Source organism: Musca domestica, unplaced genomic scaffold (assembly GCF_030504385.1).
Source record: "Musca domestica strain aabys unplaced genomic scaffold, Musca_domestica.polishedcontigs.V.1.1 20, whole genome shotgun sequence".
Taxonomy (NCBI): domain Eukaryota; kingdom Metazoa; phylum Arthropoda; class Insecta; order Diptera; family Muscidae; genus Musca; species Musca domestica.
Window position 1 is genome coordinate 6,951,485 of NW_026712250.1, and position 25,032 is coordinate 6,976,516.

Below are 25,032 nucleotides of genomic sequence, written 5' to 3' on the forward strand. Positions count from 1 at the left end.
TTTTGGGATAAATGGATATTTGCATGACAAATAAAAGAAAGGAAAAAAAAAACACCAAAACACCCCAAGGAAGAATAAGTAAAAAAGAAGCTCTCCACCATTCGGAAAGAAATTGGAATTTTTTCAAAAAAAAAAAAAAAAAAAAAAAGAAAAAAAAAAAATCCGTCGAAAAATACCCCTCAAATGAAAATTTTTATATGGGGGCTATAAGAAGACCTGGATCTGCACAGCCAATTTTTCGTCATAGGCTGAAGTACCCATTACGAATTTCAAATACCAAATTTGAAACATTTCCGGTGAATAATGTCGCTAAAATCATCAAAATACAGAATATAGGGAGATACCATTATATGGGTGCTATACGAAGACATGGACCTGCATAAACAATTTTCTGTCACAGGCTGTAGTATCCATTACGAACCTCAAATATGAAATTTGAAACAATTCCGGTAAATAATGTCGCTGAAATCATCAAAATACCGAATATAGGGAGGTTCCCTTATATGGGGACTATACGAAGACGTGGACCTGCACAGACAATTCTCCGTCACAGACTGTAGTACCCATTACGAACTTCAAATATCAAATTTGAAACAATTCCGGTGAATAACGTCGCCAAAATCATCAAAATACCGAATATCGGGAGGTACCGTTATATGGGGGCTATACCAAGACCAGGTCTTGCATGGACAATTTTCCGTCATAGGTTGTAGTGTCCGTTACGAACTTCGAAGACCAAATTTGAAACAATTCCGGTGAAAAATGTCGCTAAAATCATCAAAATACCCAATATCGGGTAGTAGCGTTGTATGGGGGCTATCCAATAACGTGGATCTATATAGACAATTCTTTTCCAGGGGGTAAAGTACTCACAGAGAACTCCTTGTGTAAAATTTCACACAATTCCATTAAAAAATGTGGCTAAAATCATCAAAATACCGAATATCGGGAGGTACAGTTATATGGGAGCTATACGCTATCGTGGGCCGATATAGCCCATCTTCGAACTGGACCTGCCTGCAGTTCAAAGATAGATGGGTGCAAAATTTTAGCTTCCTATCTTTATTCGTTTTGACTCTAGCGGGGTTACAACAGACGTACAGACGGCGGGACGGACGGAGAATGTAGAACTTTACGCCGATCAAGAATATATATAATTTTTTGGGTCTAAAATTATTATTCTGATGAGTTACAAACGGAATGACGAACTTAATATGCCCTCCATACTATGGCATGGTGGAGGGTATAAAAAGGCAAGAATAAAATAAAACATGCCGGCTGATTTGAAAAGTGAAACATCTGGAGAAATGAGCACGTTTGTTCATGTTTACGACCTGTACATTAAAAGGGTGTTTACACTGGTCATAATGGGATTTTAATGGAGTTAAAAAAAATAATAATAATAAAAAATAAAATGAAAAGGCGTTATAACATATTTACAGCCTAAAAGTAGGCAACACAATTTCACACTCAGAAAAAAACAAGAACATTACAAAGAGAATTCAAGCCAATTTAAAGGCTGAAAAGGGAGGTGGGCTGGAACTACATTAAAATCAAAGACAGACAATTTTCTCATCTGTCTCTGTGAGTATTTTCTCTTTTTTTTTTCTCTCTCTCTCTCTCCTCTCCCATATACTACATACTATGTTTAACAGACAGTTGCACACAGCACACATCAACGTCCAACGATGACGAGAGAGGTGTGATTTGTGGCTCATTTGTATTGGCTAAAACTCTTGCATGCAACATTTTCTTATATTCTTCCTCACCAATTGGCCGCCACGAGCCGCGGCGATAGGGTTTCGGTATTTGTCCGGTCTCAGCATGATTCGATAAATTCATTACCAGATCTTCGAGCATTTGGGAGCGGGTGCGCTCCTGCATGCGTGCGAATTTCGGCGCTGAATATGAGGCACGTTCACCGTTAACGATTTTCGTTAGGAGCCATTCTCTGGGGGAAATTGGAAGAGAAGAGAATTTTTAATAGAATTATTATTTTTTTTAAATAAATTTTTTTTATTATTTTTTATTAATTTTATTTTTTTTTTAATTTTTTTATACTTTTTTATATTTTTTATATTTTTTTTAATTAATTTTTTATACTTTTTTATTATTTTTTTTTTAATTTTTTATTATTTTTTTATTAAATTTTTTATAATTTTTTTTAATTTTTTTATACTTTTTTATTAATTTTTTTTATTATTTTTTTATTAATTTTTTTAAATTAATTTTTTTTTTAATTTTATTTTCTACCCACCTGCACATTGGTCCTTTTTCGAATACCGATTGTTCCCATAAATATGGCTTGTAGGCACCCACTTCGTCTCTGGTCACTACTGAGACTTCATAACGGGTTGGTTTGTGTTTTATTCTAGCCGAGACTCGCACCTAAATGAGAGAGAGAGAGAAAGAGAGAGAGAGAGAGAGAGATTTTTAGTTTTGGGAGTTTTTTTGGGGAATTGTTGGGGGTTTTGAGGGATTTTTTTAATTTTTGGGGAATTTTTTGGATATTTTGTTAAATTTTTGGAAAATATTTTTTTAAATATTTGGCTGAACTTTTAATGGGATTTTGGTCAATTTTCTGGGGAATTTTTTTTTTTGTTTTTGGGAATTAGGTATTGTATAAAAATGTTTATTTTTATATCTGCCGGACGAAGGTCTATTTAGGGGAATTTTGAGGATTTTTTGGAATTGTTTCCCTTTATTATTTTTTATATATTTTTGGGATTTTGAAAATATTTTGGGTAAACATTTTTTGGATATTTTGATAAAATTTTGGGATGATATTGTAGTAAATATTGGGGTGAGCTTTTAATGAATTTTTGGTCAAATTTCTGGGTTTTTTTATTTGGGAATTTGGTAGTTTTTGGAATTGTATTCCTTTATTATGATTTTTTATTAATTTTTTGGGAACTTTTTTTGGATGTTTTTGTAAAAATTTCATTGTAGTAAATATTCGGATGAGCCTTTAATGAGATTTATGTAAATTTTCTGGGGTATTTTTTTTTGTTTTTGGGAATTTGGTATTTTGTGGAATGGTTTCTTCTTATATTTGACTTATGGTTTTTTTGACTTTGTGAGATTTTGAAAGATCTTTTTGGGAATTTAGAACAAAATTTTGGAGAAACTTTTCGGTGGATTTTTGGAGAACTTTTGTTTTTGGGAATTTTGTATTTTTTGAAAATATTTCTTTTTATATCTGTCTGTGGAAGGTCTTTTTTTGAGGGATTTGGATATTTTTTTGGGTGGGGGAGATTTTTTTGGGGGATTAAAAAAAACTTTTTTGGGGATTTTGGGAGAACTTTTTTTATTGAATTTTTGGATATTTGGAATTTGGTATTTTTCGGAAATGTTTCTGTTTAAATCTGCGGTCTAAAGTCTTTTTTGGGGGATTTTGAGATTGTTTTGGAAATTTTGCTGTATTTTTGGAAAGATTTTGAGAGACCTTTTTTAATTCATTATTTGGCACGATTTTGGAATATATTTTTGGGAGAGGTTACTGCATTTTGGGAAGCTTTTTTTGAGAATTTGGGGGATTTTTTTTGGGTATTCTAAAAAAGTGGAGAAGTTTTTTTTCAGTGGACTTTGGAATAATTTTTTTGGAATTTGTTTTTTTTTTTTTTAAATTTTGGGAGTTTTTGTTATTTTTTTGAGAAAATTTCGAGGAATATTTTTTGGGAGATTTGTAAAAAATGGGGAAACCGTTTCGGGGTATTTGGCATTTTTGGTAGATTTCGAAGATTTTGGGGATTTCGAAAAATATGGGGAAACTTTTTTGAGAATTTTTGGATATTTTGTCCTTTTTCGTTGAAATAAATGAATGCAAAATTTTTTTTGGGAAGAAAGACTAAAATTTGCGAAAATTTGGGGTGTTTTTGGAAGACCTTTTTTGGATTTTTTTTTTTTTTTTTATAAAAAAATGAATGCAAACACTCATTTTTTGAGAATTTTGGGGATTTAAAGAGAGATTTAAGAAGAGACTTTTTCATGATTTTGGTAGAATTTTTGGAGGAACTTCGATTCGATACGCTCTTTTTCTGGGATTTTCTGAATTTTTAAAGGAATATTTTTTTTTTGTTTATTTTTTTGAAGAGATTTTTTTGGGGATTTCCAATTTTTTAAGGGCTTAGACTATGACGTGAATTTAAAAAAAAATATATTTTTTAAGGTCTATATAGAGATATGAATTTTTTAAAAATATCTTTCAAGATTTATATTGAGTGGCGGATTTTTTAAAAATATTTTTCAAAGCCTAAATTGAGACATGGGTTTTTTCAAAATATTTTTTTAAAGCCTAGATTATGATGCGAACTTTGGATTTTTTAAAAATATTTTTTCAGGGATTTGACAATGACGTGGATTTCTTAAAAATATTTTTTCAGGGATTTGACAATGACGTGGATTTCTTAAAAATATTTTTTCAAGGCCTTAATTGAGACAGGGATTTTTTAAAAATATTTTTTCAGGGCCTAAATTAAGACGTGGATTTTTTAAAAATATTTTTCAGGGCCTAAATTGAGACGTGGATTTTTTGAAAATATTTTTTCTGGGCCTAAATTAAGACGTGGATTTTTTAAAAATATTTTTTTCAGTGCCTAAATTTAGACGTGGATTTTTTAAAAATATTTTTTCAGGGCCTAAATTAAGACGTGGATTTTTTAAAAATATTTTTTCAGGACCTATATTGAGACGTGGATTTTTTAAAAATATTTTTTCAAAATCTATATTGGGACGTGGATTTTTTAAAAATATTTTTTTCAAAATCTATATTGGGACGTGGATTTTTTAAAAATATTTTTTCAGGGCCTAAATTGAGACGTTGATTTTTTAAAAATAGTTTTGCAGGGCCAAAATTAAGACGTGGATTTTTTAAAAATATTATTTCAGGGCCTAAGTTATGACATGGATTTTTTAAAAATAATTTTCAGGGCTTAGACCATGACGTGGATTTTTTAAAAATATTTTTTCAAAGCCTTAATTGAGACATGGATTTTTTAAAAATATTTTTTCAGTGCCTAAATTTAGACGTGGATTTTTTAAAAATATTTTTTCAGGGCCTAAATTAAGACGTGGATTTTTTAAAAATATTTTTTCAGGACCTAAATTGAGACGTGGATTTTTTAAAAATATTTTTTCAAAATCTATATTGGGACGTGAATTTTTTAAAAATATTTTTTCAAAATCTATATTGGGACGTGGATTTTTTAAAAATATTTTTTCAAAATCTATATTGGGACGTGGATTTTTTAAAAATATTTTTTCAAAATCTATATTGGGACGTGGATTTTTTAAAAATATTTTTTCAAAATCTATATTGGGACGTGGATTTTTTAAAAATATTTTTTTCAAAATCTATATTGGGACGTGGATTTTTTAAAAATATTTTTTTCAAAATCTATATTGGGACGTGGATTTTTTAAAAATATTTTTTTCAAAATCTATATTGGGACGTGGATTTTTTAAAAATATTTTTTCAGGGCCTAAATTGAGACGTTGATTTTTTAAAAATAGTTTTGCAGGGCCAAAATTAAGACGTGGATTTTTTAAAAATATTATTTCAGGGCCTAAATTATGACATGGATTTTTTAAAAATAATTTTCAAGGCTTAGACCATGACGTGGATTTTTTAAAAATATTTTTTCAAGGCCTTAATTGAGACATGGATTTTTTAAAAATATTTTTTCAGGGCCTAAATTAAGACGTGGATTTTTTAAAAATATTTTTTCAGTGCCTAAATTTAGACGTGGATTTTTTAAAAATATTTTTTCAGGGCCTAAATTAAGACGTGGATTTTTTAAAAATATTTTTTCAGGACCTAAATTGAGACGTGGATTTTTTAAAAATATTTTTTCAAAATCTATATTGGGACGTGAATTTTTTAAAAATATTTTTTCAAAATCTATATTGGGACGTGGATTTTTAAAAAATATTTTTTCAAAATCTATATTGGGACGTGGATTTTTTAAAAATATTTTTTCAAAATCTATATTGGGACGTGGATTTTTTAAAAATATTTTTTCAAAATCTATATTGGGACGTGGATTTTTTAAAAATATTTTTTTCAAAATCTATATTGGGACGTGGATTTTTTAAAAATATTTTTTTCAAAATCTATATTGGGACGTGGATTTTTTAAAAATATTTTTTTCAAAATCTATATTGGGACGTGGATTTTTTAAAAATATTTTTTCAGGGCCTAAATTGAGACGTTGATTTTTTAAAAATAGTTTTGCAGGGCCTAAATTAAGACGTGGATTTTTTAAAAATATTTTTTTCAGTGCCTAAATTTAGACGTGGATTTTTTAAAAATATTTTTTCAGGGCCTAAATTAAGACGTGGATTTTTTAAAAATATTTTTTCAAAATCTATATTGGGACGTGGATTTTTTATAAATATTTTTTCAAAATCTATATTGGGACGTGGATTTTTTAAAAATATTTTTTCAAAATCTATATTTTTTTTTTAAAAATTTGTTGAAAATATTTTTTCAATGCCTTTACTGAGACGTGGATTTTAAAATAATTTTTTCTAGGCCTAGATTATGAAGTGAACTTATAAAAAATATTTTTTGAAGGCTTAGACTATGACTTAGATTTTTTTTAAATATTTGTTCAAAGCCTATATTGAGGCATGGATTTTTTAATAATATTTTTTCAATGCTTACACTTTGCCGTGAATTTTTATAAATATTTTTTAAGCTTTAATTAAGATTTGGATTTTTTAAAATACATTTTTTAAGGCCTCAAAATATTTTTTTTGCAGTGTTTTTACGAATTTTGGTAAAATTTTGGGAAACGTTCCTTTGACTGGGATTTTGCTAAATTTTTTGGGGATTTTTTTCTTCGTCGCTACTCACCAAAATAAACGTGTGCAAAAAATGACTCTTTATACAGGCCGGACTAAAGCGGGTATTGTCTGCCTCCAAAAACACCACACACACAATGTCATTGCCGATGTGACGTTTCCGCTGCAGTTTCTGGGGGTCGTGTTTCTCATAAGGCAATAGTGTAGAGACATGGAACATGATCTCTATATTACGCCAGTTTGTATATACAGAATACAGTCCTGGAGGATGGAGAGAGAGAGAGAGAGAGAGCAAAGAGAGAATACAAGATAAATGAGTTGAGAGAGTTAAGAGTAGGATTTTTGTTCTCCTCACCCACCTGTTAAATCATGTACTGTATCAAGGCCACCTTTGTATTTGTCAAAACCCTTCAGGCGTACGCGATCACCCAGCAGGGTCAGGAATTCATCAAAGAGCAGGGAATTTTCATTATTGTCCAAAATTTGTTCTTCCGTGTATTGGTCCTCCTTGACATAGATAACGCCGACTTTGAGTTCGGATTTTATGAAAACCTGGGTTTTTTTGGAGGAGATTGAGGAAAAATTTATTAAAAAAATATTTTTTTTCCACAAAAAAGGAGTTCCGTACCTGATCCAATTTCAGCAATTCCTCGGGGGTGTCCGGCAGTTGACCCAATGTCAAGGGTGGATTTAGATTCACTTCTTTGCCCAGAGATCTAACCACTTCTTCGCGGTTGTATCTGGAAACCAAAAATAAAAAAAATATTGAAATTTCAAAGGACCTCTTCTTGGACCTCCTCAAAAACAAAACTCACCTATCAGCAAAAACACAAGAGGCAGGTATCAGACCATGAACCGTATAGGAGCCAGCCCTCACTAGGATACGAAACTGATCTCGCCCATTCAGGGTCTCCTGTTTGATGGACAAAATCACCGGACCCAGATCCTCGTCGCTGGTAAAATAATTCCAATGTTCATGGCCAAAGAAATACTTCTCATAGGTCTCCTGTTCCACGGAGATCAGCTCAAAGGCGCCATTTTGTTCCCACTGCTCCTCGATGGTGGTCTTTTTCCTAGGACTTAAATATTCGCATAAAAATGCAACAACATGGAACGGCATATAACCGAAACCAAAGCGAAAAACAGGTGGGACAGGCAGACAGACAGACAGATGAATGGGGGGGAGGCAGGGGAAAATTAATTTTTTTTTCACATTTTGAACTCAAAAGAAGAGGTGGGGTGGCAAATGACATGGATGAGTTGGAAAGTTAAAAAAAAAATTAAAAAAAAATTAAAATTTAAAAATTTAAAAAAAATAAAAAAATATTTTTTTTTAAAAAAATAATTTTTCCTTAAAAAATTAAAAAAAACTCAAAAAAAAAATTCTCCTCTCCTCCAAATACCTTGGTGTTGCCTCCGAATCCTCATCATCTTCATAGAGATCGCTGCATTCGCGCTCCAAATAAGCATCACTAGTATTTCCACCCCTTCCCACATCCTCGTGTTCCGAATCACTTTCGTCCCATATCGTGTGATTTGTGGGCATGGAGATTTTTTGGCGGGAACATTCAATCCAATAACCGGGTGTGGGCATTAAATTGTGGGGATATTCTTCGCAGAATTCATCTAAAATGGGAGAGAGAGAGAGCGAGAAAAAGAGAATTAAATAAATATTGAAGCATACTTTCAGGGATTAATGAATCAATTCTTAATTTTATACGAAAAACTACCTTTTTTACATTTTAAATTTTGCCAGTTTTTATATTTATTTATTTTTATTTTTTTTTTTAATTTTTTATTTTTATTTTTTTAATTTTTTATTTTTATTTTTTTATTTTTTTTTAATTTTTATTTTTTTAATTTTATTTTTTTATTTTTAATTATTTTCAATAATTTCCCCATCAATACTGGCCATTGATTAATTACCCAGCATCAGTTGCCCAATATAGGCAATTATTGTTTTATAACGATTGCACATTCCCAGGGCTGGCAAGGCCATTAACATTAAATAATTCATGGCAATGATTAAAACGTGCCAACCATCGTCTTGGCTTCTATTTTCGATGCCAGCAATTATTCAAAAAGTTCAAATTCATTTTCTGTTTCTGATGGCGGCAGTTCATTAAGAAATCGCAAGACATTTCGGGTTTTTCTTTTCAGCGGGAAAAGTAATTGCTGGAAAAATGTTCATTTTCTTGGATAATAGAGAAATACTGGCTGTTGCAAAGTAATTTAGTTTATATTGCTACTCTTTAATGTAAATTGACTTCCGTTTCCGCCAACAAAGCCATTGGCAAGGCAGGCAGGCAGGCACGAACTCACACACACAGCCTCACTTTTATAAAGAGAAATGAAAGGAAAACTTTCTGGTGTTCTCTGCTGTTGTTTTGTATTTTTTTTATTGTTTTTGGCTGGGAAAACAACATGTGTTTTGTAAGTTTCAACAATTTTAATATATTTGAAAGAATATGAGCTAATTTGGGAATTTTTTTTCAAGGCTTCAAAAAAAAAATCTTAGTTTTTCGAAAATATTTTTGCAAGGCTTTAATTAAAAAGGAGATTTTTTGAAAATATATTTTTTAAAACATACAGAGACGTATATTTTTAAAAAATATTTTTTTAAGACTCAGACTACGATGTGGAATTTTTTAAAAATATTTTTTCAGAATATTTATAGAAGAAGATTTAAAAAAAAAAAAAAAATCCTAGACATAGACAATGACGTGGAGTTTTTTAAAATATTTTTTCAAGGCCTAAAATCTGATGTGGAATTTTTAAATTTTTTTTTTCAAGGCCTAGATTATGAAGCGGATTTTTTTAAAAATATTTTTAAAAGGCCTAGAATATGATGTGGGTTTTTAAAAATATTTTTTCAATGCCTATATTGAGACGGGAATTGTTTAAAAATATTTTTTCAAGGCACATAACGAGACATGGAATTTTTTAAAATATTTTCTTAAGATTTATGGATTTTTGGATTTTTAAAGTATTTTTTCCAGGTCTTAATTGAGACGTGGATTTTTTAAAAATATTTTTTCCAGGCATAATTCAGACCTGGATTTATTTAAAAAATATTTTTTTACGGTCTATATTGAGAACTTGATTTTTTAAAAAAGTCTAGACTGTGATGTACTTTTTTTTAATTTTTTTTTTTCAATACCAATGTGAGACGTGGATTTTTTAAAAACATTTTTTCTAGGTTTTACTATGATGTGAATCTTTTAAAAATATTTTTTCAAGGCCTGGACTTTGATGTTGATTTTTAAAAAATATTTTTTCATGGCCTAGGCTATAATGGTTTTTTTTTAATATTTTTTCAAAACATGTATTGAGACATGAATTTTAAAAAATATTTTTCCTAGGCCTAGACTTTGATGTAAATTTTTAAAAATATTTTTTATATTGAGACGTGTATTTTTTAAAAATATTTTTTCAAGTTCTAAATTGAACCGGGATTTTTTAAAAATATTTTTTTAAGACCTTTATTGAGACCTGGATTTTTTAATTTATTTTCTTAGACTATGGCGCTAATTTTATAAAAATATTTTTTAAGGTCTGTATTTTTTCGAGGCCTAAGCTTTGATGTGGATTTTTTAAAAATATTTTGTTTAAGGCTTAGACTATGACTTGTATATTTCAAAATATTTTTTCAAGATTTAGACTCTGACGTGGACTTTTAAAAAATATTTTCTCGAGGCCCATATTAAGACGAGGATTTTTTAAAAACGTTTTTTCCAGGCCTTAATTGAGACGGTGATTTTTTATCAATATTTTTGCAAGGCCTACATTGAGACGTGGATTTTTTTTTTAAATTTTGCAAGGCCTACATTGAGACGTGGATTTTCTTTTTTTTTTTTTAAATTTTGCAAGGCCTACATTAAGACGTGGATTTTTTATTAATATTTTTGAAGACTTAGACTACGGTGCTAATATTTTAAAAATATTTTTTAAAGATCTGTATTGAGACCTGGATTTTTTAAAAAAAATTTTAAGGTCTATATTGAGACCTGGAGTTTTTAAAAATATTTCTTCAAGGCCTGGACTACGACGTGGACTTTTAAAAATATTTTTCCTAGGTCTAGACTGTGATGTAAATTTTTTAAAAATATTTTTTCCAGGCCTAAATTGAAGACGTAGATTGAAGACGTAGATTTGAGACGTAGGTGAGACGTAGATTATTTTTTCCATGCCAATATTGAGTCGTGGATTTTTTAAAAATATTTTTTCCAGGACTAAATTGAGACCTTGATTTTATAAAAATATTTTTTCAATTCTTAGTATATGATGTGGATTTTTTAAAAATATTTTTCCTAAGCCTAGAATGTGATGTAAATTTTGTAAAAATATTGTTTCAACACTTAGACAATGACGTAGATTTTTTAAAATATGTTTTCAATGCCCTGAATGTGATGTGGATATTTTAAAAATGTTTTTTTAAGGCCTATATTGAGACATGGATTTTAAAAAATATTTTTCCTAGGCCTAGACTATGATGTGGATTTTCTAAAAATATTTTTTCAAGACCTAGAACATGATGTGACATTTTAAAAAATATTTTTTCAATTCCTAGATTATTATGTGGATTTTTTAAAAATATTTATTCAAGGCCTAGATTATGAAGAGGATTTTTTAAAAATATTTTTTCAAATGTGGATTTTTTTAAATATATTTTCAGGACTAGACTATGATTTGGATTTTTTAAAATATTTTTTTAAGCTCTAGACTTCGATGTGGATTTTTTAAATATATTTTTTAAGGCTTACCCATGATTTAGATTTTTAAAAATATTTTTCCAACATCTAGACTATGATGCGGATTTTTTAAAAATATGTTTTTAAGGCCTGGACTATGATATGGATTTTTTAAAATATTTTTTAAGGTCTATATTGAGACCTGGATTTTTTAAAAATATTTTTTAAGGCCTATATTGAGACCTGGATTTTTTTACAAATATTTGTTCAAGGAATAGACTTTGATGTGGATTTTTTAAAATTATTTTTTTCAGCCCTAAATTGAGACGTGGATTTTTTAAAAATATTTTTTCCAGGCCTAAATTGAGAGGTGGATTTTTTAAAAAATATTTTTTCCAGGCCTAAATTGAGACATGGATTTTTTAAAGTATTTTTCCAGGTCTAAATTGAGACATGGATTTTTTAAAAATATTTTTCCAGGCCTAAATTGAGACGTGGATTTTTTAAAAATATTTTTTCCAGGCCTAAATTGAGACGTGTATATTTTAAAAATATTTTTTCCAGGCCTAAATTGAGACGTGGATTTTTTAAAAATATTTGTTCAAGGCCTAAACTTTGATGTGGCTTTTTTAAAAATATTTTTCTTAGGCCTTCACTGTGATGTACATTTTTTAAAAATATTTTTTCAATTCGTAGACAATGATGTGAATTTTTTAAAAATATTTTTTTCAAGGCTTATATGAGATGTGGATTTTTCAAAAATATTTTTCAATTCCTAGACTATGATGTGGTTTTTTTAAAAAAATATTTTTTCAAGGCTTAGGCTATAATGTGAATCTTTTAAAAATATTTTTCCAGGACTAAATTGAGACTTGGATTTTATAAAAATATTTTTTCAATTCCTAGACTATGATGTGGATTTTTTAAAAATATTTTTCAAGGCCTATATTGAGATAAGGATTTTTTAAAAATATTTTTTCAAAGCTTGGACTATAATGTGGATTTTTTTAAATATATTTTCAGGACTAGACTATGATTTGGATTTTTAAAAAAATATTTTTTCAAGTCCTAAACAATAATGGGGATTTTTTAAATATAGTTTTCATAGGCCTAGACTATGATGTGGAATTTTTGAAAATATTTTTTCCAGGACTAAATTGAGACTTGGAATTTATAAAAATATTCAATTCTTAATTGAGACGGGATTTGTTAAAAAATATTTTTAAAGCCTATATTGAGACCTGGATTTTATATATTTTTTTCAACGGCTAGTCTACATGTAGATTTTCTAACAATATTTTTCCAAGCCTTAATTGAAACATGCATTTTTTTTTAAATAAGGCTGAAACTAGATGTGGATTTTTAAAAACATTTTTTAAGGCTTAGACTATGACTTGTATTTTTTAAAATATTTTTTCAAGGCTTAGACTTTGAGGTGGATTTTTCAAAAATATTTTTTCAAGTCCTAAATAACGATAGGGATTTTTTAAAAATATTTCTCATGGCCTAGACCATGATTTGATTTTTTAAACACATTTTTTCTAGGCCTAGTCTATTATGTAAATCTTTTAAAAATATTTTTCAAAGGCCTATATTGAGACCTGGATTTAAAAAAAATATTTTTCAAGGCCTGGGCTATGATGTGGATTTTTTAAAAATATTTTTTCCAGGCCAAGAATATGATTTGAATTTTTAAAATATTTTTTCAATGCCTATATTGAGATGAGAATGTGGATGTGGATTTTTTTAAATATATTTTAAGGGATTTCTTTAAAATATTTATTGAAGCCCTAGACTTTGATGTGGATTTTTTTAAAATGTTTTTTCAAGGCCTAGACTATGCTGTGGGTTTTTTAATATATTTTTTCAAGTCCTATATTGAGACATGGATTTTTAAAAATATTTTTTATTTTTAAAGCCCAAATTCAGACGAGGATTTTTTCAAAAATATTTTTCCCAGGCCTTTATTGAGACGTGGATTTTTTAAAAATATTTTTCCAAGGCCTTTATTGAGACGTGGATTTTTTAAAAATATTTTTCCCAGGCCTTTACTGAGATGTGGATTTTTTAAAAATATTTTCCCAGGCCTTTATTGAGACATGGATTTTTTAAAAATATTTTTCCCAAGCCTTTATTGAGACGTGGATTTTTTTAAAAATGTTTTTTACAGGCATTAATTCAGACGAGGATTTTTAAAAATATTTTTTTCAAGGCCTGGACAATGACGAGAATTTAAAAAATATATATATTTTTTTTGAAAAATATTTATATTTATATTAAGGTATGGATTTAAAAAAAAATTTCGAGGCCCAGGCTTTGATGTGGATTTTTTAAAAATATTTTTTTCAAGGCTTAGACTATGACTTGTATTTTTTAAAATATTTTTTTTTCAAAGGCCTAGAGTATGATGTGGATTTTTTGAATATTATTTCAAGCCCTAGACTATGATGCGAATTTTTTATATATATTTTTCAAAGCCTATAATTTATGTATAATAAAATATTTTTGATGATAAAGAGAGATTTGAAGTGGTTTTTTTTGTCAAAGATTCCCTAGAAATTTTTTTCTAATTTATGGTCCTAAAAACTTCAAGGATTTACAAAAAAATCCTTCGGTTTCTATTAATATTAAGGATTCCTTTCAATTATTTTAATGATAATTAATAAATATTGATTATTACAAAAAATATATATTTTCCTGTGTCATTCGATATTTTTCTAAAAAAAAAGAACAGCCTTTTATTTGTATTTCCAAAATACACCTTCAACTTATTTATGATAATCTACTTTACGCTGTTCCGTTAATTAATTAATTAATTATGTAAATAATATTCGGTGTTCTCATCAGGTGTACAGTTTCTCTTCATCTCCCTCTCTTTCTCTTTTGTCATTCTCTCCATGTAGCCATTAGTAAACAAACTATAATGTATTATTTGTTTATGAACTGAAAGCATATTTTTAGGAGGGCTCAGAGATTAAGTGAATAATTAAAGCGAAATCTCTCTCTCGTAAATAAATGTTACATTAAATTTCAATTTATTTTTTTGTTTGCTGTTTTTCTTTGTGTTGCCAATTTTGTTGTTGTTGTTATTGTTTGTTGCCATTGAGGCCAGAGTTTTGCCACTGTTGTTAAGCTCTTAATAACTTATTTATTATTTTTTTGTTTCTGTTTCGTTTAGTTTTTGATGAAATAAAACGTAGGAAATATCCCTGGACACACAATAAGCTCATGGAGAGGACTCATGTTAAATTAATTACTTGTCATTCATTTATAAATAATTTACTATGTTTTAATGTATGTGTGCCAATCAATCATTGTGTAGGAAGATTTGTAGTTAAGGGGAAAGATTGGAAAATGTTTTTGCCCTGGGGGTTGTAGGAACTCTAGAAATTCAAAAACCACGAGGACTTTTGTCCTTGAGAAAAAAAATTACGAAATTATTTGTTTATGGTCCATGCGAAAATCAAGGTCCGGAAAATTATTTATAAAAAATCGTAGATGTTTAATTGGTTTTGGAAAAATATTAAAAAAAAATTAGACATTTTTTAATGGCCTTTGAGAAAAGTTATTAAAGAAACCAGGGGTGTAGTCCTTAAAAAAATGTTTTTTAATTTTTAAGAAATTATTAAAAATAATAATATAATAATAATAATATAATAATTAAAAATATTTTATTATTATATATATTTTATAAATAAAATTTCTCTATTATTATTAAATTTTATTATTTTTTGAAGCTCATTTTTAGGCGTCTAATGTGGCAAGAAATTAATTGTATTTTTTTTTTCTTTATTTGTTGTGTATTTTCAATCGTCTATTGGTTCGTGTTCACCACTTCGTTGCAGCGATTAATTAAGAACTCTATTGTGGTTGAAATTCATATGAATTATGTGGTTGAAAATTGTTATGACCCCCACCACCACTACCACCAAAGCCACTTGTATTCACGCGGGGCATTTTGTAGCATTTAGCTTTGGCTAAATGTTTTGACAAAGCAGCGTGACTCGTTTAATTAAAATTCAAAGGAATAGGAATTTTTATTTACAAAATATTAATTGTGCGGTTATTTAAACTAATAAAATTAAAAAAAAAAAAATAAGTGGTGAAAAAAAAATTTTAAATTTTAGAAATTCCCAAAAATATGCAGAACATTTATTAGAGTCTTAAATAAATACTATTAGAAAATTTTTTTTTTCTGTTAGGGTTTAAAAAATATTTACAAAAAATGCCGTCATAATATCTGACTTAAAAGTATTATGAAAAAATCTTCAACTTAATATAGGATATAAAATAATTTAACTTTGCTTAAGATCTTTAAATCCAGATTTTTTACATATCTACAAAAAATACCCTTGAGGTGTAAAGACACTTACAAATAAAATAATATTTATATTTTTTTCTTTAAGACCTTAAAAATATTTATAAAAATCATACAATAATAGTCTAAGGCATGAAAAATGTTTTTAAAAAATCCACGTTTTAGCACAGGTCTTGAAAAAATATTTTTTAAAAAAATATAAAATTCATCAATACAGGTCGTGAAAAAAAATATTTTTAAAAATCCACATCATAGTATAGATCTTAAAAAATATTCTTAAAAAAAATCTCAATATAGACCTCAAAAAATATTTAAAAAAACCAGGTCTTAAAAATATTTTTTTTAAAGGTTTAAATATAGGTCATAAAAAATATTTTTAAGAACTCCATGTGTCTATATATATCTTAAAAAATATTTTTAAAAAATCCACATTATAGTATAGGCCTTAAAAATATTTTTTTTAAAAAGCCCAGTTCTCAATATAAAGACTTACAAAAAATATTTAAAAAAAACAGGTCTCAATATAGGTCACGAAAAAAATATTTAAAAAAAATCCACGTCTCAATATAAGCCTTGAATTTTTTTATTTAAAAAATCCACATTATATCTAGGTCTTAAAAAAAATTTTTCAAAAAAATCCATATGATATGGCTAGGCTTTGAAAAAATATTTTTAAAAAAGTCCACGTCTCAATATAGGTCTTGAAAAAAAATTTTTTGAAAAATCTACGTCATAGTCTTAGACCTGTAATATTATTTTCAAAAAGTCCACGTCTAAATATAAAATTTGAAAATTATTTTTAAAAATCCACATCTCAATATAGGTCTTGAGAAAATGGTTGTAAAAAATCCACGTCCTAGTATAGGTTTTAAAAAATATTTTTAAAAAATCCACGTCCGAGTTTAGGTTTAAAAAAAAATATTTTTAAAAAATCCACGTCATAATCTAGATCTAAAAACAATATTTTTAAAAAATCCATGACTTAATATAGGCCTTGAAAAAATATTTTTAAAAAAATGTATGTCTCTATATTGGCCTTGAATAAATATGTTTAGAAAATCTCATCATAGTTTAGGCCTTGAAGAAAATCATATCAAAATTTGTATAAAATCGACTCCTCAATATAGGCTAAGCCTTGAAAAAATTATTTTTAAAAATTCTACGTCTCTATATAAATCTTAACAAATATTAAAAAAAAAACACACGTCATAGTCTAAACCTTGAAATCATATTTTTAAAAAATCCTCTTCTCAATATTGGTACTGCAAAAAATATTTTTAAAAAATCTACATCATCGCCTAGGTTTTAAAAAACATATTTTTAAAAAATCCTCACCAGAGTGTAGGCCTTGAAAACATATTTTTAAAAAATCAAAATCTTAATATAAATCTTGAAAAAAATATTTTGAAAAAATATTTTTAATAAAATCCACGTCATAGTATAAAAATATTTTTTTAAAAATGCATGTCATAGTCCAGGCTTTGATTTTTTTAATTCTCTTCTCAATATAAGTCTTTAAAATATATTTTTAAAAAATCCACATCATAGTCTAACCCTTAAAAATATATTTTTAAAAATTCTAGGTCTCAATATAGACCTTGAAAAATATTTTCAAAAATTCTAGGTCTCAATATAGACCTTGAAAAATATTTTTAAAAATTCCACGTCTCTGTATAGATCTTAAAGAAATATTTGGACTTAAAAAAATATTTTTAAAAAATCCATGTCTTAAAAATATTTTTTAAAAAATCTCAATATGGACCTTGAAAATTATTTAAAAAAAATCCACGTCTCAATATTGACCTTGAAAAATATTTTTAAAAAATCCACGTCTCAATATGGACCTTGAAAAATATTTTTAAAAAAAATCTACATGAAAGTCTAGGCCATGAAAAATATTAAAAAAAAACCCACATCAAAATCTAGGTTTTTAAAAAATATTTTTTAAAAAATCCACGTCTTAATATAGATCTTGAAAAAATATTTTAAAAAATGCCATGCCTCTATAAATGCATTTAGAGAATATGTTTAATAAATTATCATCATAGTCTAGACCTTGAAAAAATATTTTTTTTAAAATTCCAGGTCTCAATATAGGCCTAAAAATATTAAAAAATACACGTTATAGTCTGGGTCTAGGAAAAATATTTTTGAAAAATCCACGTCTTAGTAAAGGATTTGAAAGATATTTAAAAAATCCACATCATAATGTAAGTCTTGAAAAAATATTTTTAAAAATCCACGTCATAGTCTAGGTCTTTAAGAAATATTTTTAAAAAATCTCTTCTCAATATAAGTCTTTAAAACATATTTAAAAAAAAAAAACCCTCGTCATTGTCTAGGCCTTGAAAAAATATTTTTAAAAAATCCACGTCATGGTCTAGGTCTTAAAAAGTAATTTTAAAAATCTCAGGTCTTAATGTATACCTTCAAAAAATATTTTGAAAAAATCCAATCTTAAAAAACTATTTTTGAAAAATCCACATCATAGTCTAGGCTCTGAGAAATTATTTTTAAAAAATCCACTTTATAGCCTAGGCCTAGGAAAAATATTAAAAAAATCCAATTATTGAGAGAAGGCTGTATAAGAATAGAAAAAAATATAAATTATGTAACATATATCGCAAAAAAGGTTTTAAAAAATATTTATAAAAAATCAACTTTCATTAAGTCTTATGAAATATATTTTCTTTGAAACCACCCTTCCAAAAATATTTGTAAAAAACCGTGAGTTCCGAACGTCCTCGAAAAAATTTTAAAAAATTCCTGGAAATAATGTGTATTTGTTTTTTTTTCTTAGAAAGATTTTCCCCTTTCATATATTTTTTTTAAGCCGAACACGCAGATACATTTAATTTTATATCAACATTTATTCAGGAAGAAAAATAGCTAGCTACCGACCGACTGAAAATTATTTTGTTTTATAAATTACAAAAACCGAAATTTTCCATAGAAGAATATTTTTTTAAACAATTTAAATCAAAATATTTAAATACAAAGTGTTTTTCCAACAACTTTTTAATTTAGGTCTTGAAAAAATATTTTAAAAAAATCTACGGATTTTCAAACCTCGAAAAAATATTTTCCAAAGAAACATTACTTTCGTCTTAAAATAAAACTGTATTTTTATTTAAAATATTATTTTTCAATTTCATTTGTTTGACTTGCCATAACTGGGCAAGGGTTGTGTGTGTGTGTGTTTCCCCCCTTAAAGTATGCAACAAAAAATGTCAAAAATTATACATCCTTTTACAAGTAATGACTGAACAAACACAATGACAGTTATTTTTTCTTTTTGTTCCGCATAAAACAATTTTTGAGCTCTCATTAAGTGAATGGAAATATGACACATATACAAGCACATAGAGGACACACACAGCGAGGGAGAGAGAGAGAGAGATGGGTGGACATGAGAGTACACATCAATGGTCTATTGAGTGGGTTCAGTGTCTATGTGTGTGTGCGATATGCAAAGGGGTTGTGGGTGTTTTATGGAAACGTTAGTGGCAAGTACTTATTCCTGATGGTGGTCGGTCGTAAGGCAAAGGAGGTAAAGCAATATGGAATTGAATTATTTATGACCAAAATCTGAGGCGGTATTATCGAGTAGGGGCCACATTCAGAGGGGTAGAGAGGGGGAGAAAAAAATTAAAATTATTAATTTTAATTTTTTTCTCCCCCTTCCTACCCCTCTGAATGTTGGCCATACTCGATAATACTGCTTCAGATTTTAAAAAATTAAAATTAATAATTTTTAATTTTTTTTAAAAAAAATATTTTTTATTTCAAATATTTTTTATTTTTTTTCCTTTTTCCCCATTTTCTCTACCCCTCCTAATGTAAGCTCCCACTAAAAATCGCCCATCTGTCCCTTTGTTAAATATCAGCTGAACTGTAAACTATGCATTTCAAGTTCCATGTCAGGCGGAACCAAACACACCACAGATACTGTAGTTACTAAATGGAATGTTGTTGTCGTTGTGGAGGCCAGTACAAGCTCCAAAAAAAAAAATAACCATGCATTCGAAACAGGGGGATGGGTGGGTATGGCCCTCCCCACCTACGAAAAACCCAGCGTAACCATGTTCATCCACTACCACATGCTTTCATATTTACATTTGTTTTCATTTTGTTAAGAAGCGTTTCATTTGCATGTAAATGTATATGTAGCATACATACAGGGGCCAAAGCAATTATTAAAATTGTGGCATACTTTTAGGCGCAACAAAGGAGGAATCGCATATAAATCCTTTATTTTGGTCTCGAAATGAAAATTAAATTAAATTTTAAAAACATTATTTAAGAAAATAATTTCTCTTCCTGACCTTACCAAAAACTTTGCTGAATAACAAAAAAATAGAAACAGACACTAAAAGCAATGGAAAAGTTCAAAGGGATTTAAATGTATTGAAAATGGTTTTAATGAAGCTGGAGCACATTAAGATTTAAGGTACCTCAAAGGAAATATACTAAGACGGATTTTTACAAGGTATCATTTTTTAGATTTGTGTTGCATACTTTTAGGCACCTGATATGATTTTCAGCAGATTAAAAATGAAATATTGAGAAACATAAGCTTTATAATTATAAATTTCAAATTATGTTTCCATGTTGTCATGGTAAATTAATAGAAAGCGTAAAATTAAAATTTTAAAATTTATAGCATATCTTCAGGCACTGTTTAAAAATTTCTTCAAAAATAAATATTCATCTTTAAAATATTAAATTTTGTATTTTTAACTTAGTCAAATGGGGAATATATATTCAAGACATGAAAATGAAAAATTGCAAATTTTTATTGCATATTTTTAGGCGATAATTATAATTTTCATTTAATAAAGAAATATTGAAAATAAATATCTATACATTAATGTGTTTATTTTCCAATCAAATGTTTTCTAGATGTGAGAAATTAATTTTCAAAATTTTTATTGCATAATTTTAGGCTATGATTATAATTATCATTTGATTAAAAAAAATATCTATTCATTTATGTGTTTATTTTCCAATCAAAGACGTGAAAAATTAATTTTTAAAATTTTTATTGCATACATTTAGGCTATGATTATAATTATCATTTAATTAGAAAAAATATCTATACATTTAAGTGTTTATTTTCCAATCAAATGTCTTCCAGATGTGAAAAATTAATTTTTAAAAATTTTATTGCATACTTTTAGGCTATGATGGATATTTTTCATTTAATAAAAAAATATTGAAAATAAATATCTATACATTTATGTGTTTATTTTCCAATCAAATATTTTCTAGATGTGAAAAATTAATTTTTAAAATTTTTATTGCATACTTTTAGGCGATTATTATAATTTTCATTTAATAAAGAAATATTGAACATAAATATCTATACATTTATGTTTTTATTTTCCAATCAAATGTCTTCTAGATGTAAAAAATTAATTTTCAAAAAATTTATTGCATGCTTTTAGGCGATAATAATAATAATAATAATTATCATTTAATTAAAAATATTGAACATAAATATCTATACATTTATGTTTTTATTTTCCAATCAAATGATTTTTAGATGTGAAAAATTAATTTTTAAAATTTTCATTGCATACTTTTAGGCTATGATTATAATTATCTTTTAATTAAAAAAATATCTATACATTTATGTGTTTATTTTCCAATGTTCCAAATGTTTTCTAGATGTGAAAAATTAATTTTCAAAAATTCTATTGCATACTTTTAGGCACAATTAAAAATTGCGTTCGATTTTATATGAAAAATATTGATTTTTATTTTTTAAAAATAACTCAACTTTATAAAAAAAATTATTGTATAGTTTAGGGCGCTGTTTAAAATCTTTCCGTAATTGAAAAAAATATTTATACATTAAATATATGTTATATAAAATATATTTCATGTATGTTATAAAAAATATAAGTATTTGAAATATTTTTTGTGCATACTTTTAGGCAGTATTTAAGATTTTCCTTTTATTTTAGAAAAAAATACTCAAAATATATTTTTTTGGAAATTTACATTTGTGTCTCTCAATGAACTGTGAAAATAAAATGTTTTCGAATTTTTTTTATAACATTATTTTAGGCAGTGTTTAAAAATTTCCCGAGTTATATATTCGAAAAACTACATTCGAAATTAAAATTAAAATTTACGTAATTAAATTTATGTTTTCCATTTAGTCTCTCCTCAGTATATTTTTAGCCATTTATTTTTTCCAATTTTTATAGCATACCTTTAGGCGTTATGTATGATATATAGTTGAGCTTCAACAAACACGTTTTCACATTCAGAAATTATGTTTTTCCCACTCATAAGTGTATTTTTTGGCCTTTGAAATTTTTATTGCATACCTTTAGGCGCCATGTATGATAGGAAATTAATTTAAAAACATAGATATTCACGTTAAAAACATATTTTTTTTAACTCAATCAACCAGAAATGTATTGATGGTATGAAAATGTCAATTTTTAAATTTTTGTTGCATACTTTCAGGATCTAGTGAGGATTTTAAGAAGTTTTAGAAAGATTTTTGATATTTTTTTTTGTTCTAGAATTCCGCAAAGGAGAATTGTATACTGAAATGGTCAGGACATAGGTTGTTTAATAATTCACTATTTTTTCATTGCATACTTTTAGGTGTTATCACTGGAAAAACAGCCATTTGTTAGTAGGAAACCTATATTTTTACCTTTTTAATGCTCAGTAATTTGGGAATTATAGGGAGTAGTATTTAAAAATTGTTGTTGCATACTTTTGGGTTACATATTTAATTGAAAACGATTTTTCATTGCATACTTTTCGGTGTTATTATTGGAAAACCAGTTATTTGTTATTAAAAAATCTATAAACATTTAAGCATTTGGGAGTTATAGGGAGTATTTATTTAAAAAAAAATTGTTGCATACTTTTAGGTTACACATTTAATTGAAAGCTATTTGTTCAAAAAAAGTTATTATTTAAGGAAAATTATAACATCTTTGCAAAAATTTGATACAAATTTTAATCAAAAAAAAATTTTGTTGCATACTTTTAGGTTGCAAATTAAATTGAGAAAATTTTATCAAGGAAGGTCAGCATTTAAATGAATTTTTAGGACATTTCATTATGTTATCATTGCAAAAACAGCTATTTGTTATTAAAAATTTTAACATTTCTAATGCTCAGAATCGTAGGAAGTAATATTTAAAAAAATTTTTGTTGCATACTTTTGGGTTACATTTTTTTCATTGCATATTTTTCGGTGTTGTTATTGGAAAACTACTTATTTGTTAATAAAAAATCTATATGCTTGAATTTAAGTATTTCGGTATAGGGAGTATTTATTTAAAAAAATTGTTGCATACTTTTGGGTTACATATTTAATTAAAAGCGATTTTTTAGGTTGTAATTGGAAACCAGCCATTTGCTATTAAAAAAATTATGTATTTGCATTTTAAACTCTCAGCTATTTTGGAATCATAGGGAATATTTTTTTTAAAATAATTATTGCATACTTTTAGGTCTCATATTTAATTTAAAGCGATTTGTTTAAATTATTATTTAAAGAAAATTAAACAATCTTTGCAAATTTCATACAAATTGGAATCAAAATGTGATTTTTAAAATTTTTGTTGCATACTTTTAGGTTGCAAATTAAATTGAGAGCAAATTTTTCCAAGGAAGGTTACCGTTTAAGGGAATTTTCTTTATGTTCACTTGGCAACAAGTCATTTATGATGACGAAGGGGGGGGGGGGCATATTCTCCCCCTCTCCCCCAAAATGGACATATTTTGAGACAACAAATATATATAAGTCAAGCAATCAAATGAAAAATCTTTCTAACAACCACTATTCTCCAAGTTTTCCTTGGCAATTGTCTCCCTTCCCCTCCCCCTCCTGAGGAACAGGAAATTTCTGTTGACTTCAATTAATTTTGTCAAACACTTTGTTAAGGTCTATTGATCTTTTAACAGGAACAAATCCCAATGACTAATCTAAGTCAACAAAGTGGGGAAGTGGGGGAGGGGAGGAGGATGGAGGAAGACAAACCAAATCCGCAACTAAAATATCCAATCGAATAATTTACCAAGAACACTAGCTGGCTTAATGAACTGTCAAATGTTTTAATGACAGGTTGAGTTTCTTGTGATTGGCCATAAAACAAATCAGAGCCAATAAATCTTGGCCAAAAATAGATTTGCTGGTTTCATCCACCGCACTCCCCCTCTCCTCCACACACAGCGGCTGAACGATGGAAAAGTTAAGCTTACGGCAATGTTGATGTCATCTCAACTGGACGGGGGGAAGAATTGGGGGCTTCTTTTGTTTCATGGCAGGGAGATAAAAGAAAAGAGGGAGATAAATTTCCGAGAGCCCCTAAAAGTTGGCAACATTTTGTTGGTTGTTTTTCAAATTAACAAGTCCGTCATTTATTCATTGCCGGGAAAGTTGGATTAATTAATATTGATTCATGGACAAACAAAGGGGCTTGGACAAAAAAAGTTGGATTTCAAAAAAAAAAAAAAATAAATAAATAAAATAAAATAAAATAAAATAAAAAAAAAATAAAAAAAAATTTTTCAATTTTTTTAAAAAAATAAAAAAAAATTGAAACAAAAAATTTCAAATTAAAAAAAAAATAGATAAATAAAAAAAAATAAAACAAAAATTTTCAAATTTAAAAAAAAATGAAACAAAAAATTTCAAATTTAAAAAAAATAAAATTAAAATTGATTCATAGACAAACAAAGACGCTTGGACAAAAAAGTTGGATTTCGAAAAAAAATAAATAAATAAAAATAAAATAAAATAAAATAAAATAAAATAAAAAAAATAAATAAAATAAAAATTTTCAAATTTAAAAAAAAATATTTTCTAAAGGTATTCAGAGCCTCTAAAAACATATTTTATGTTTCTTATTAAGAATAAAAAATATTTAATAAAAAATACATAGAGGGTTAGACGACAAATCTAAGCTTATTCTAAAATTTTATGCTATTTCCGATAGTTTTTTCTTTCATTCAAAAAAAAAAAAAAAAAACTAAAAAAATTTAAAAATTATGACGTTTGACTATGTTGTAGTTTTTTTTTATTTCACCCTGTATATATATTTTTTTAGTCCACGTTTTTTTTTAGTCCAAGTTTATAGAAGGCCCTGAAAAATATTTATTAAAAAAATTCAGGTTTATAGATGCCCCTGAAAATTAGTTTTTAAAAAATCCACGTTTATGGAAGACCTCTTAAAAATGTTT

At 27.2% G+C, this 25,032-nt stretch overlaps 1 protein-coding gene across 1 annotated transcript in view; it reads right to left on the bottom strand.

Annotated features, from left to right (window-relative positions):
- The window catches only part of LOC101895818 (uncharacterized), a 191,547-nt gene that overhangs the window by 11,597 nt on the left and 154,918 nt on the right, over positions 1-25,032 (bottom strand). The window contains exons 9-15 of the mRNA XM_059122510.1: positions 8,208-8,430; positions 7,620-7,883; positions 7,433-7,544; positions 7,164-7,356; positions 6,857-7,065; positions 2,258-2,388; positions 1,770-1,951 (exon numbers count right to left, since the gene is read on the bottom strand). Coding sequence (XP_058978493.1) covers positions 1,770-1,951; positions 2,258-2,388; positions 6,857-7,065; positions 7,164-7,356; positions 7,433-7,544; positions 7,620-7,883; positions 8,208-8,430 — 1,314 coding nt within the window. The remainder of the gene's footprint in view (positions 1-1,769; positions 1,952-2,257; positions 2,389-6,856; positions 7,066-7,163; positions 7,357-7,432; positions 7,545-7,619; positions 7,884-8,207; positions 8,431-25,032) is intronic.